At 36.4% G+C, this 15108-nt stretch overlaps 1 protein-coding gene across 2 annotated transcripts in view; it reads right to left on the bottom strand.

Annotated features, from left to right (window-relative positions):
• Window positions 1-9965, bottom strand: part of ASB5 (ankyrin repeat and SOCS box containing 5) — a 28908-nt gene extending 18943 nt beyond the window's left edge. The window contains exon 1 of one of the 2 annotated variants that reach the window (XM_009330687.1): window positions 9680-9965. In XM_009330687.1, coding sequence (XP_009328962.1) covers window positions 9680-9875 — 196 coding nt within the window. In that variant the 5' untranslated portion in view covers window positions 9876-9965. The remainder of the gene's footprint in view (window positions 1-9679) is intronic. The other variant, XM_009330689.1, reaches the window with a different exon arrangement.
• Between the last annotated feature and the right edge of the window lie 5143 nt (window positions 9966-15108).

The raw sequence follows: 15108 nt of genomic DNA, 5'->3' as shown, positions 1-15108 counted from the left end.
CACTGCCACCTCTGACATGGAATTGCTACGTGATCTTCCTCACGTCAGCCATCCATGCACTGGGTTACATTAGCTACAAAATAAAAATCAGTATCTCTTGACTTCATTAGGTAATAAAACTATTAGTATTTGAAACTACTTAGGCTTGGTACTCAGATTCCGTTCCTCAGATTTTTCTCCATAGAAGACACTCAAACACTTCCAAAATCCAACAGAAAACCTGTAACAGAAATCTAAGTAGATATCCAAGTATGTGGAAAACACAGTAGGCCATTACTTTCCCTGCCGTGGTGCACGAGCAATTAGGGCAGTATTCATATACTAGTTATTCACGGAAGCAATGCAGCTACCTGCAAAAAAGCAGCCAGAGGAAAGGGCAGACACTACAGTCTCAGAGTAAGGAAACTGGAGGATTTTACTAATGAGTTTGGAATTCTGACTTAATTTAGCAGGCAAGCTTTAAATAAACCACTATGTTGCATTTCACTAATATTTAGTTCTGTTCAACTTTTATAACCCGGAGGAAGAACCGTTAAAGGAAACTTTCAAGTTATTTTCTTCACAATCTTTTCTATCCAGATTTTTATAAAAAGAAATGTCAGTACAGTTTCAACATTTCTATGTCAGTAAATAGCTCTGAGTTTACAGAGGCAGCAGTTCTTAACAGGTGGGAATGAAAATGGAAAAAAAAAATACTTGTTCCTCCCTTTCAATGGGGAACTCATTCTATTTTGAAGACTTCTTAAGGCAATAAGACGCAATTGTGATAACACACAAAAAAAAATGCATTAATAAAAATTACAACCCCTCACACACACCTTTCAACACATGATGCAGCCTGGTGCAATACAGTCCAAACTCCAATAACAACAATTTATCTTAGGAAAAATTGGACAAAATTGCACTACTTTCAAATGTCACAGATCAGCATTTTGTGTGCAACCCTCCTCAAGTTAGCCAAGAGATGAGCCACCTCACTTCCCAAACTGTTTGGTACTCTCAGATTTACTCTACTTTTATGACCAGAATTATTATGGGGTCACAGTGACTGCACAGAACCTGCCACACTAAATTCTGGAACAGGACTAGAAATTGTTTTTTCCTGCTGATGTGATCCACAGACTACAACCACGAAGCTGAAACGATAGATAGGCTCCCTGGATCTCAGTGCCAGTACCCCAAGAGTTGCCTGTCATTTGACATTGCCAGAAACGAACCAACAGAGGTCTTGAACATTCCTCCCTGTAGGAGAAGCCAAGACGAAGCAAGTTGTAGAAATAATTACAGAAATGTGGTTACCAACAAACACATAGTATCCTGAAAGGCCACAGTGGCCACACTTACATCCTGCAGTGCCAGCTCAATGCCAAGGAAGTTAAATGCACCACAAAAGTACAGTGATAAAGCTCTAACGGCAGGACGGGGAAAGGACTGGAACAACTTTTTTTTTTTTTTAAAAAAAACAGATTCTTGCATCAAGCCATACTTCATGGCCGATACAATGATATTATAAGTCATTAGCAGTCAACCAGAAGCTTAGGCATTACCCAGGTGTCACCAGCCAGTCCTCTGTCCTCCACATCTCGACAAATGCCAGCAGATATGCAGATAATACTTAAAATGCCATTAGTTATTTAAGCATCAAATGACATTTCTCTACACCGCTATAAGCACTAAAAAGCCTATTACACACTCCTGCTCTTTATACAGTATCATCACAGCCTCTTAGCTGGAAATCCAAATTATTATTAAGGTAGCAACAACATGGATGGCTAGTAGTTTTCCTACCTCTTCCCCTGAGATTTTTACAGCCGTTACGCCTTGTATCCTTGGATGCTGAGAATCAGAACGGAAGGTTTAGAAAAGATTTAAAATTCTGATATGATAAAGGCTCTGTCTCAGCCACCACAGAAGTCAAATATGGAACAACGATACATTTTCTACATTGCTTGGCTTGTGGATTTGCAACATGTACCCACCAGACCTCTTCATGCAGACAGGCAGTGGTAACAGAATATTTGCTAATATGCAGGCTAAAGAAAAACAAATCACAGCAGTCATGCTGATGAATCTAGCCAAATCAGTTACCAAGCAGGCCTGGGCTTCAGATATTGACAGAGAAGAAAGACACAAGGCATGAGACCAGTAGTCAGCATGGGAGTTGTATAGAGCACCACAGAGCAAGTCTTCAGCCAATGACTGTGAGAGAACAGCCATAGAGAGAGCAGATCTATTGCCAGAAAGACTCTAGACATAGCAAAGAGTAACATCCACTAGCGCAACAGATGCAGCATGCCATAAAGGATTTATGACCAACCAGCCAGCACTGCTGCAATCATGAATAGAGCTCAGTACTTAGGCACGTAATGCATTCCCCCAAAGCCATCATCATCTAACCCTGGCAGAAGTTCACTCGCTGCTTGCCTGCATTGCCAATGTTTGAGAACATCCCCTACAAGAGAGGAGTGTGAATAGCAGAACCCTGGCCACAACAAGTCTATGGCTGAGGGAAGGAACATCACCTTCAGGGAGCTATGCTATTTTGGTCTTCCCCTGTTGCCTTACGTCCCACCACTGCAAAAAAGACCAGTGCAGATGGTATGTTTGAGCTTGCCCCAATCCAGTACTGGAGTTGCCTAACAACTTTTCTGTAACAACAGTTGTCTTTAAGGCCTTGCAGGCAGATTGTTCCAGGATTATCTTTCAGTCTTATTGCTATGCACCTTTAAAAATCCAGGTTTTAAGCTACATCAGAGTTCACAATGTTTCACTTTGTACTTGTCTATAGTTCAAAAGCTTATTATTCATTTAATCCAGAAAAATAAAGAAATCAATTGAAGGGGATTTCCATGCGAGTTAACTTAAGACTCTGCACATCAAGCAAGCCAATGGGACCTAGGTTAGTGACAAGTTAAGGTCCATCTTCAGAAAAGACACATTTCAAGAAGGCGCACATAAACAATACTGACCATAAAATACAGCTTGTGGTGATGCTCTTCTCAAGGAGGTCCTGACATACAAATACAGATAGGAGTTAAAAAGAAGCCACAAAGGAATCCACGATAGGATATCTCAGTTCCTTTCAGGGAAGCAAGTATGCAAACAGGCTCCAGCAGATATATTCACTAGAAGTTTCTGTAGCCTCAGAGATTTTCTTTAAGGTGAGGGAAGAGTCAATGCTTGCCAACAGATGTGCTTGGTTTTTGTTGCTGCAAATAGGTCAGGGTTCTGGCCATGCCAATCTAGTATCATATAACTCTCACCAAAATCCCTTTAAGGTAGATTATGTTCTTCAGAGAATGGTTCTGGTATCTTGCTGATATGTGGTGTCATCTGCTTCATTCTAAGTAAGTGTCTTCTTCAGATTTATTTTGAAGTATGACTTCTTTGGCAGTTATTGGTCATACTAGGCAAAGTTATTTAGCATGTAAGAGAAGGTGATGAGCTCCATCAAAAAAACCTCCCTTCTGAACTTTCAAAAAAGAACATTCACACTATCTTAAGCATTTTTACACCATTAGCTTACGTGCTGCATATGAAAAACAAATGCTAAATGTGGTGCCTTACACCAAGTGGTATGGTGAATAGGTATGCCATACAATATTCCTATCATTACTAAATGAATCTCTATTGTATCCAGGAAGCTAGTAGAGGTCTTATATGGCTTTTATTAATAGAACTGTGATCTCTGTGGAATGCAAGTTGAGAAAATGCCTCGTGCCTATCTTCCCTACCTAACAACTGTTGCTGAGTGACATTATCAATTGCAACTTGTTAAAATAAAATAATAGGAAAACTTTGCTCTAATCATTCACTACTGTTCAAAATGTAATCAAGCTTTCCAAACAGCGGATGTCTAACAGTGAAACATAGCATTATTTCCCATTTATCAGTTGTATTTAATGGACAGGTTTCTTGGGTCCACCCAAGCAGCGCTCAGTGTACAAGAAAAAGAAGGAAACAGAAGGCTTCATACTATTTACAAGTCTCATAATCCTGAAAGGAGATGGGGACTCCAGTCTTGAACTACCACAATCCCATGGATGGCTTAATTTAGGGTAACTAGGAATAACTAGTGTACTGAGCATTCCTACCATGCCTCACCAAGGCAGATACAGCAAAGACAGGTAGCTTAGAACTTGCTATGTTCATTCAAGAGTAGACTTTTTTGTTTTAAACTTAGAAGAAATCAGGGCGTTTTCACCTCTCCAGTTCTGCAAAAACAGTAAATATATTTTGAGAAGCTATACTTGAATACTACAAATACAAATTCTGCTTTCAAATAACTTTCAAATATTACTTTAAAATAGTATAGTTATGTATAAAGTGATATGCTATGAAAATTTTTGCAAAAACAGTTGATATAATTAAAAAATAGGATATTAAAGAAAAAGCATTTTATGTTGTCAGAACTACTTAGCTTGTGCATCAGACCCCAGATATCTGTATAATTAAATGACTAGTTGTTTGTCGTTTATGCTATGTTAACTTCTGCAAAATAATTCTTTCATAAGAAAGTTCCTCTATACCACCTTCTGCTTGCAACTAAAAGCATTTTGACAGTTACTGAGCATCAGGTTTAATTTTGACAAAATAGACTCTTTTGCCTTATAAAAAGTTTATTAAATGGGAACTGTACCTCCTTCTATAAAGTTATCTGTGTTTTCAAAGTATGAACTCTTCCATACAAAGCAAGCTCTTACCAGTATTCGTCAGTAGAGTTTCTATCTTACAGACCCAAAACACCTGACAATGAATTAACTCTTAAGATTTGATACACACTTACACTTTGAAATCACTTCATACCACAGCACTACTACCTCATCCTAAAGCAACTGAACCATAAAACTCAACTAAAGCTCCAACTCGGTGCTTGTATATACAGAGCACTTTCATGATATGACCAGCTAGTTGGTATAGTAGGAAGAGTCCGAAGATTGCTTTTGATCCCCCTGTTTGTATCCAGCAACAGCTGTACAAAAGGCTGAGTTATTAATTCTTCACAGGTCTGGAAATACAGTGAGAGAAGAAATCTTCCTGTGCAGATCACTGTCACTGCAGATAGCCTGCTAAGGAGCTGATCATACCCAAAGTTAATTTGCAATTAAGTTCATTTTTGTAGGTCAGTTTGTAGGGCACAGAATTTTAAAACAGAATAAACATATATGTGCTATGACCTTTTCCATGAAGAAAGAAATGAATAAAATGTTGACTTTTGCAAATTTTCTAGCGTAATGAATAAATACATGTTAATTTCAACACAATAAAAAGGAAAAGCTAGGCACCATAACCTATTTACAACACAGCTATCATTCCTGATTGCACAGCGCTTGGCTCTAAACAACTCATCAGTCCCTTTCAATTCAATGGGGCAAGTATGTGTATAGGAGTGTTCACAAGATCAGTGCCAAAGTTAAAAATAATCCAGTAAATGGGACCTTTACAATAGAATGGATCCCTTTTTAATTTAATTATTTTATGGTAGTAATACCGCTGACTTCACTGAAGAAAGAATTCAATTCTGACAGTTAAGACATGGGTCTTTAATCCACTTTAAACAAAGGTAAAAGACTGCAGAGTTCTGCCCTGCATTTGGTGCTGTTCAGTTTTTTAATATTGTGGATGATAGAATATTATCTTTATTTTTATAAAATCAGTAGATGACACTAAACTGCAGGTGCTGCAACTGCTCAGAGGGAAACAATTCAAAACAGACTTGAGTAAAATGGCGAAACTGTCTGGTATCAAGTTAGCTGAAGGCCAGTACAAAGTATTACACTTAGAGAGGAAAAAGCAAATGCATAGTACAGTGACTCCATTTTAACATGGGGTTTATAGTAGGTTACAGACTGTATCCTTAATACTTTACTGTTGGGGGGGAAAAAAAAAGGCAAAAAAAGCATAATTCCAGAAGGTATTACATAGGGTATCATATATATGTCACGACATAACTGTTCTACTTTTATACAACTAATAGTTCCACTGGTTGCACTAATAAAGTCTCAGCTGGAGCACTCCGTTTAACGTGGGGAATTACGCATCAACAAATATGTCTATGAACTATATGAGAACTGGTACAAGTCCAAAGGAGAGCAACTACAGTAATTCCAGGTCTAGAAAACAAGACTTAGGAGGACAGACTAAGTTAAATCCTTTTTTCTTTATTCTAGAAAAGACAAAAACAGTAGAGGTAGGAAGATGCATGACAATAGTCTTTAAATTGATTACTTTTCATACATGGAGAAAAATTCATAAATACCTTAATCATATTTTGTGTATCTAGTTTGCAGAAATAAAGATTTAGGCAGGTCTTGGGGGGAGTGAGAAGCATTCTAGTGATGAGAATAGCAAAAATTTTAATTGGTTGCATAAGGACACTGCAGAAATCACTGTTACTAAGCATTTTAAAAACAGGTTAGACAAACATTTGCCAGACAACCCATGTATATTTGATCCTAGGGCGTCCAAGTTAGCGCTCAAGGTGCCTTTCAGCTGTACACAAGAACAGTTTTACTCGGACTTCATCTCCATAAACAAATTAATGTGACTTATAATTAGTAGGGATTTTATACACACTTTTCTGGTTCTTAGCTGATGCTGAACACTTACCTAGTTCTTATATTTCAATGCCACATACAAAGTGTAATAATTTCTTATTAATTATTGGGATCCAGCTGTTCACATACATATGAGATCCAAAGGATAGATTTAACACAGTAGATCAGTGACTATCGATACTGGAAGAGAAAATATTCCCGAAACACTAAGGAACAAAATATGTCCTGTTTCACGACTAATATCTAGCAGCAAGACCACAGTAGGCAGATGACACAGGTAAAGCTGTTTCCTTGTATTCAACAAAGAACAAACCACAAAATAGTCAGCCAGCCATGAAATGTGCGATCCCTGGGCCTCAAATCCTGTACTCACCTACAAACCTTCAGTTTGATAAAAGGAGTTTCACCAAGTACTACTGCTCAGGACCTAAAATGTCCTCAATTATACAGGCTTCATAAAATAAAGGCTTATTTTAACTCAAGAGCTCAATTCAGTAAACATGAAATAACGCCTGTGCCTAGTAGCCCATTATTTCCAAAGGCTGTTTTCTTCTTCAAAATTATAGCACTCTATCCTAGCCAAGCCATTATAATAGCAAAAAGTAATTTTGTAGTATTACAAGCAAACTGAAAATACAAGCACTAACAGAATTTTAAGAGTACACAATCAAGTTAAAACTGGAAAATTAAAACTAACATTTCCTCTAATTAGAATTACTTCTTGAAACACTATATACTTCAATTAGGCAATGACAGGCTATTTTTTGGGGGTGTTTTTTCTTTTCTGCTGAGGCTTCTCTGTTGCTTAATAAAAATCAGAGAACAGGATCACTAATTAGGAGGATACTAAGTATTTAATTTTATCATTTAATGTTACAAGCTGTAGCTTCACATTACTTATTGTAAATCTTTTAGATATTACTTTGAACAGGATATTTTGTTACATGATATCGTATAAACTCTACTGAGGTACCTCTGTACTGTATTTCACAAACAAACAAACCAAATCCCACAACGCGGTGTGAGTTGAGACAGTATCACGCCCCCTTCTACAAACACAGAACAAAGGTATAGAAAAGATGAGATAAAATAGTAATTCTGAGGAGCCTTATTTGCATCCCAAAGAGCAAAGATTGGTCCTGTTAATTACGACAAATGGCTGAATTTGCATATTATGTAACATTAGCTGAACATGTGCTTAGGACTGTTCCAAATCCAGACCCAAACGCTGCGAGTTGGGCAGTGAAAAATTAAGACACACCAGTGTCGAGTTGTAAAAAGTACAGTTTAAGCACAAAATAGTTGCATTAACTATTTTCTTTGACAAGCCAAGCAGAAAACCAGAAACTCTACCATACGTTTGAGCCTTTAAATCAGTATAAACCTCTGCTACCTGAGCAAAACAGTAACCTGCAAGAGTGATAGATTTTCATCTTTTGCATAGGCCAGCTACTAGAACGTTGAATATACATTTATGTAGATACAGTAGTTCAGACATTTGACGAATGACCAAACTAAAGTCTCCTGGAGTCAGCAACAGGTAACATTGTAGAGGCTATTTTACTTTCCAACCTAATGCACGTTATTACTTTCCCTCTAGTTTTTCCCAGTATTTTTCCTTCCTTACTCAGATTCTGTGTCAGCCTTCCCAGAATGAGATGCCTTACAGCTAGCCAGCAGTTTTTGACAAAAAAATTCTTGATTTTAAGTGAGGGCTACCACATTCACCACGAGTATTTCTGCCAGAGGGATAGACAGTCAGTCCTTCCCATCCTACTGTAGTGAATACACATACATACACACATACGTATTTACCTGTACACATACTCACACACAAACACATGCGTAATAGTTCAAATGACATACCCAGATGTAAAAACCCTGGGTTTCAGAACTTTCTCTCTAAATTGTGCAGCAAACACGTAATATAAATCCACCTCAAGTAAATCTTCTGCAAAGCAAGCAAATTCCTGCTTTAGGACGTAAGCCTCTCTCTCTGGTTTGCAAATTTAAATACATACACACAAAATGTCTAACTTTTGTCCCAACATTGAAGACTGAAAAGATCTCTATGTTTGAAACTGTTTCTGGCTCATTTCTACAGTTTCCCCCTTTGCATTTAACTTGGGTTATTTCTTCTTATTCACGGTACCTAGGGATGAGTGGTGAAGGCAATAAGAGGCAAGACAAGTCTTCCTGTTCCATCGCCTAACTCAAACTTGATGTCATCCCAGAATACAAGGAACACCAATCAAAGACAAGCGAGGCAGCAGGGATCCCAAGTTGAGAAAAATACGGCTCAGTCATGCACTAGGACACCACAATCGAGAAGAGAGAGTCTTCTGCATTCTGTGACCCAGAAAAAGAATTGAATGAAAACGGTACTGGTTCACCACAGATGAGCTTGGGAGAACAGTAGTGCCCAGCTCTGCCAAAGTTCTGCTTGAGCAAACAGAAAAGGGAATTTTCACAAGAGCTTTCAACCCAGTAAAATTTGATGGGTTTCCACACAGATGCCCAAAAGCTCACCCTGACAAACAGTAAGCTTCCTGATACGTGCCAAGACACTAACTAATTCAAAGTACAGAAAGACTTTAATAAATTGCTATAAGAATATCTTATAATAATTTCTTATTATAAGAAAATTTTAACTTAAGAAATAATTCTTAGAAATATTTGGACTAGTTTCATTAAAGTATTGCAAAATAATCACATGCCAAGCGTGGAAGATTTCAACCACAAATGGCTAAGCTGGGGAACCTCAGAAGCAATTTGGAAAATCATCTTAGATTGGGAAGTATTTGGCAATCTTAAATATAGCCATCTTAAGTATAGGCCTCTGTCCTAACAGGACATTGGCTGTAATACTTCAGTTTTATTCTGAACTTAATAACCTAAAAAAATAAAAAAAAACCCCCAAGCTTAAATAACCTAACAACACTCCTTCAGATAATTTTTGTTAAAAAAAACACAGCAAGAACTACAGTAAAACAAACCCACTCACACATATCATTTGACAAACTGAATATAAATGAGGCTAGCAGATAAATAGTTACCCGGAAAAAAAACAGTAACAACAAAAACCCCAAACAGTAGTGATAACATAGTAAGTACAAATATACCTTGTCCTTGAGGAACTCCATAAAATTCAGCAGCTATCCTTGCTGCTTCCTTACGGTTTCCTTTCACAATGTAGAAATGACTAAGTATAGCGAGGCTGATCTTCACAAAAAGTTTAAAACAAAAAAGGGAAAGTATAGTAAAGTAGACATTGGATAGCTGCTGGGCAAAAGGGCGACTTTCTTCTATGACAGTCATTGCTGCAGCAAAATCTCTCTCAGTGTTTGGGTAGGGCTCTCAAATGTGTTGATAAGATCATATGGCTCCAGCCACGCACTCTTGGGAACAACTGGTCCTGAGGAAAGAAAATATCAGCTGGTCACGATGCCTGCTGCTCAAAATATGATGATTATTTATACTGTACATAGTATTGAGTTCACTACCGCTCCTGCTAGCCTGTGATATTCAAGTGGGATGGAATATAACAGACACAGGTTCCAAGACCCTGTTACAACAAGTACTTGTTCCACTTAAAAGGTCTGTTTCATTCCAAATTCTGTTAGACTACTATTTTTTTCTTACAAAACTAGAACCACAACAGTAAATACCTGAAATACACATTAATAAAGAAACAGAGATTTAATATATACCAGCTCTGACAGTCTCTTAATTATTTTGTTCAGGCTGAATGAAAATATCTAGTATACATGGACTACAGCATTACACAAAAGACAGTATTCAGAGCAAACTACAAAAATCAAACTCCTAGATATTTTTATAAATAAGATCTCGGAGCATCTAAAATTAAATTAATTAAAATGTAATTAAAATTAAATAAATGCAATGGTAAATTCACAACACGGAAAATTTTTAATGCTTATGATACATGTTTCATTGTGTTCCATCATATTATTTTAAACCTGTGACATGACAGGCTTTATTCCTTGGCCAGATTTAGAGAGGGAAATCTAAATTCTTCAGATTTTTTAAGAATTAATTTGCTTATATACCGTAAAGTTATTACTCATAGTCATCAGCAGCTACGCACAAATTGTTCCATTAGTGTGAGTAATTGCTGAGTAAATAATAGTGTCACAACATGATACAAACTGAGGAGCTGCAGGACAGAACTAGATTCCTAAGGAAGCTATAAGCCTAAAATAAAGAATCACAGCAGCATAGGAAAGGGTCCTGCTCTAAACTTTTATATTTCCTTTTAAATAAATAATTACAGTTTAAAATACTCTAACCATAGTAATCTTAAACTGAAACACCCTTTCTATTCTACCCTGGATTCTCTTGTTTGATAGTCATAAAAAAACATTTTAGAATGTTGGCCACTGTCCATCAGGAACAGAGGGTATGATCCAAATGTCACTGCATCCACAGATCCCCCTGACTTCAATGAACAGCGTAGCAGACATTAAGGATATGATACAAAATCATATTTCCAAAAGGAAAGTGGCAAAATAAAGAACGTCTTATCATCTGGCTCCAGGAGTAATTTATTAGAGTAAGAAACTATAATGTTTTCTGGAAACTACATTCAAATAAACCTATATAAATGAAGAAGAGACAATGACAAAAGGAAATGTGCTTGGAAATAAATATCAAGATTTTTAACAGACAGGAACTGAATTGTGCTTATCTTGAGAGAAACACACATTCAGACTTTTTCCTTGAAAAAAATTTAATCCATATAAAAGTCAAAACAGTAACTAGAAAAGGCAATTAAAAAGCAGTTTACACTGTAAACTACATTAGTCTGTGAAAAAATATACGCATTTTCTCCTAAATTTCATTTATAGACATTTTCTCATCCAGCCAGAATAGGAACTGCTCTTCTCATACCATAGTTAGAAGCAGGAGTGAGTACTTAAAATGCCAAACGAAAATCCCTTTTTATATTTGGCACATTGTTATCTGACACTGAATTGAGGTGTCATGTTTTCCGTAAGGATAAATAGGCATTATGTTCTGAGCCACCACTGCCAATTTCCGTTTCAATCATTAATAGAAATGATATTTTCCTTAGTAACACATCCAATATTGGAATTTCTTACTTCTTCCATATTTCTACTAGTATTATTAAGCTTAACTCAATTGCTCCACAGAATTCCCCAGCCACCTTAAGTACCCGTTCTGCAAATTTACCACACAGAATAAGGAATAAGGAATAATCACAATTATCTAATGGAAAACATTCTTCATCTTTATGGTGTTTTACCTGACCCCTTTTTTTCCTGACTCTACATTGTGTCATCCAGTAACTGTGCTTTCTCATCTGGACTTCTCCCACGTTTTGTTAATTAACAAAATAGTCTTTCTTTGTAGAGGCAAAAATCCAAATAGCAATTACTATAAATAACAGCTGGAGTTAACAGCAGCGCTCAGTTAATCTTCCCCTTACAATACTGTTTCCTGCTTCTTAACTGCAGTAGACAAATCACTGAAAAGAAATTTCTCAGTTGCTAGGTTGTCTTCTTCAGGTTGAATTTTTCAGTAAAGGGTTGACAAAAATAACAAAAACCTTTTCAAAAATAAGGCTGTGGATGCATGTAATATTTTGTAAGTGATCTTTCAAAAATCCTCACTGATCTGTAAAACCTCTGCTTTTAGAAACAACATGAAAATTGAGCAGGAGGGTTATTTCTGTATCAAAGCTTGTCTTCTGTCTTCTCAAAAATTTCCCTCCTTAGCTATAAACTACATAAAAAAGAAAGAAATTATGAGTTTTTAGAATTTCGGTTCACACATGCTCACAAGAAGCTGGCAAAATTACTCTTCTAATAATATTTCTTCTTTTTTAAAGCTCTGTAACTCATACGTGCCAGCTTAACTGGAACCTGCACAGAACAACCAAGTTTATGCTAATCTAAGGCTACTAAAGCTCTGCAGAAATTGCCATTACAGCTTGTTGGCAAACCCATGCTACCAGGCACCCAGTCATGAAAACAGAACAACTGTTCAGATGTTAATGCTCACATGGCATTTTGGAAGAATCAACAATGTGAATACTTGAGACTTGAACACAAAATAGCTGAGAACAAGCCCACGCAGACTGGGAGAACCAGGAATAGAAAGCTACAGATGTTGTAATGGAAATCAGAAAGTAGAAGCATAAGTAAATAAACACAGGCTCTGACAGTCAATGTGATGCCATGAAAGAGCGTAAAAAAACTGGCATAAAAGTGTTCCAAATTTTCTATTGCACAGCAACGTTGAAGCAACTGGAGTCTGGTCTTGCAGCAGTGCAGAATACTGAGAGCTTCCAAACAGAAATGCAGCAGCAATATGTAACAAATATACAACATTATAAAAATATCAAAGCACTTGAAAAGAGCAGTGGTTTAATCTGGACAGTCACATTTCCTGTATAGTTTTGACTTTTGGGAATGAAATTTCTCTGCCTCAATTTCCTCACTTGTAAAATGGGCTTAAAAGGACCACTCAAGAGGAGTATTCTGAAGATGACTTCATTGTTGTTAACAAAACACTCAGATATTCTGGTGAAAACAATACTGAAACTAATTAGGTATCTAATAATTTTTCTTTTAATACAAAATTTGGATAACAAACCTAAATAAAATGAAATATTGAATGTTCATTCACTTAATGGCTACAAAAGGGATAGCATGTAAAATTATTATAACATTTAAGGTTTTATCACAGCGCACAGGAAAATGGCACCAAGCTACACTGCAAATAAACAATATTAGAATTTTTGTTTTGTTATAAGAACACAGTGATACCGTGACAGACAAGGATCCCCCTAGCTTGACATACTAGTATATTCCCAGCAAATAAAACAAGAACAATGTAATAATTTCTCTGGTATGCTTTCCTCATTTCTGGCAATTAACTATTTTAATTTTAAAACCATTTGAAAAACTCCAAATGCTGGAATTTATGGTCTTAAATTCCCTTTTAACATAGCTTGGTCAGTTATCATTTCTAAAGAACATAACCAGTACATTCAAGATAGCAATATTGCCATTCATAATGACTGTAAAAGTGGTTAATTTCAAACTCCAGTGCTCAGACAAAGTAGCCTGCCCTTTAATGCCTTACTGTGTAGTGGCCAAGTGCAGAAAGTATTCAGCAGCGGCACCTGTTTATGCTAATTCAAACTGCTTGTGAAATCTAGTGCAACTTACCCACAACCTAAGTGAGTAACTTTTAGAAAAAAGTATGCTCTATCTTCTATGATTAATTACATAACCACATTAATAAACTCTTTATTTTATTCTGGCAATTTTTCCTCAGTGCTTTAGAAGACTGGTGTGCTTAATTTTCAGTGAGGCAACATACACAAGAAAAATAACACAATTGATATAATATTTAGTCTTTGAAGGCATTTTTTAATACTAAAGACTGTAAACCCCTTAGAAATGTGATTTATTTATAGCATATACTGTGTCTTTAGTTCTGGAAAATAAACTTACTTCTAATTAAACCTTTTAAAGTAATATCCTTAGATCCTCCTGATCACCAAGCTAAAGACTTTAACCAAAAATCTCTTTCAAAATGCAATGCGATGATATCTTAAGTGTTGTAACAGGGGAAAATTAGAATAAGTGTCACAGAACATGTTACCCTCCTCCTCTTAGCAGTCATGCTCTGTCTTTTGACACTCATTCTACTGAACAGCTCCATATTTAGGTACCATTCCTCTTCTCTCGTAAGACTATGAAACACGCGAGTTCATTTAAAAAGCTGTAACACACAAAAATTTATCTTATACAAGTTTTGTTACATAAATAGTTTCTCTCTGTATTTTGGTGTAGCACATTATTTCCATCAGTTCTCAAACTGCTCCAGAAAGTCCAAATTCATGCCTTTGGGTGGATACAGTAGTACTTTTTTTTTCCCCTCCACTATATTAAAATCAGTGCTCTGATACAGTTTAGGTTCTATACAAATCAAGTTCTTCTGGTACATGAATGATGCAACCTTTCATTTGTAACATCACGAAAAGTTTGCTTATTCTACTGCTAACTTTTAATGAATTTAAATTGGTTTTATTCAGGTGTTTTGCCTCTCCTGTGTGTTGAAAATACTACTCCTATCTTAGAAAACAGTTCTAACATACAGACTTGCATATCTGGATTTCCAGAGGATGGAATTACTGGTCAAGGATTTAAATATCAATCAGTATCTCTAGACATAACAAACATTCTCTATATCACACGTATTTAAAAACATAAAAAGTAACTCAGATACTTAAGCAATTACAAAATTCCAGTTTTCTAACAGTTCTTTGAAAGAATACACAGAAATTTTAAAGCTGTATCACTTTGTTATACACCCACTAGGTAGCTGCTTCTCACAATGGTGATAGATTCCACTTCAACTGCAAGTCTAATATCAAACAATCCCTGCTATCAGCAACATTATCACATGAGCATGCTTGATCTGCTTAACCAGTCCATCTAATCACTGACACTAAAGTTCCATACAGAAGGGAAGCACGTATAGCTGACCTGCTTAT

This window comes from Pygoscelis adeliae, unplaced genomic scaffold, assembly GCF_000699105.1.
Source record: "Pygoscelis adeliae isolate BGI_AS28 unplaced genomic scaffold, ASM69910v1 Scaffold167, whole genome shotgun sequence".
In the NCBI taxonomy this organism is placed as follows: Eukaryota; Metazoa; Chordata; class Aves; order Sphenisciformes; family Spheniscidae; genus Pygoscelis; species Pygoscelis adeliae.
This window is presented reverse-complemented; position numbering and strand designations above follow the sequence as displayed.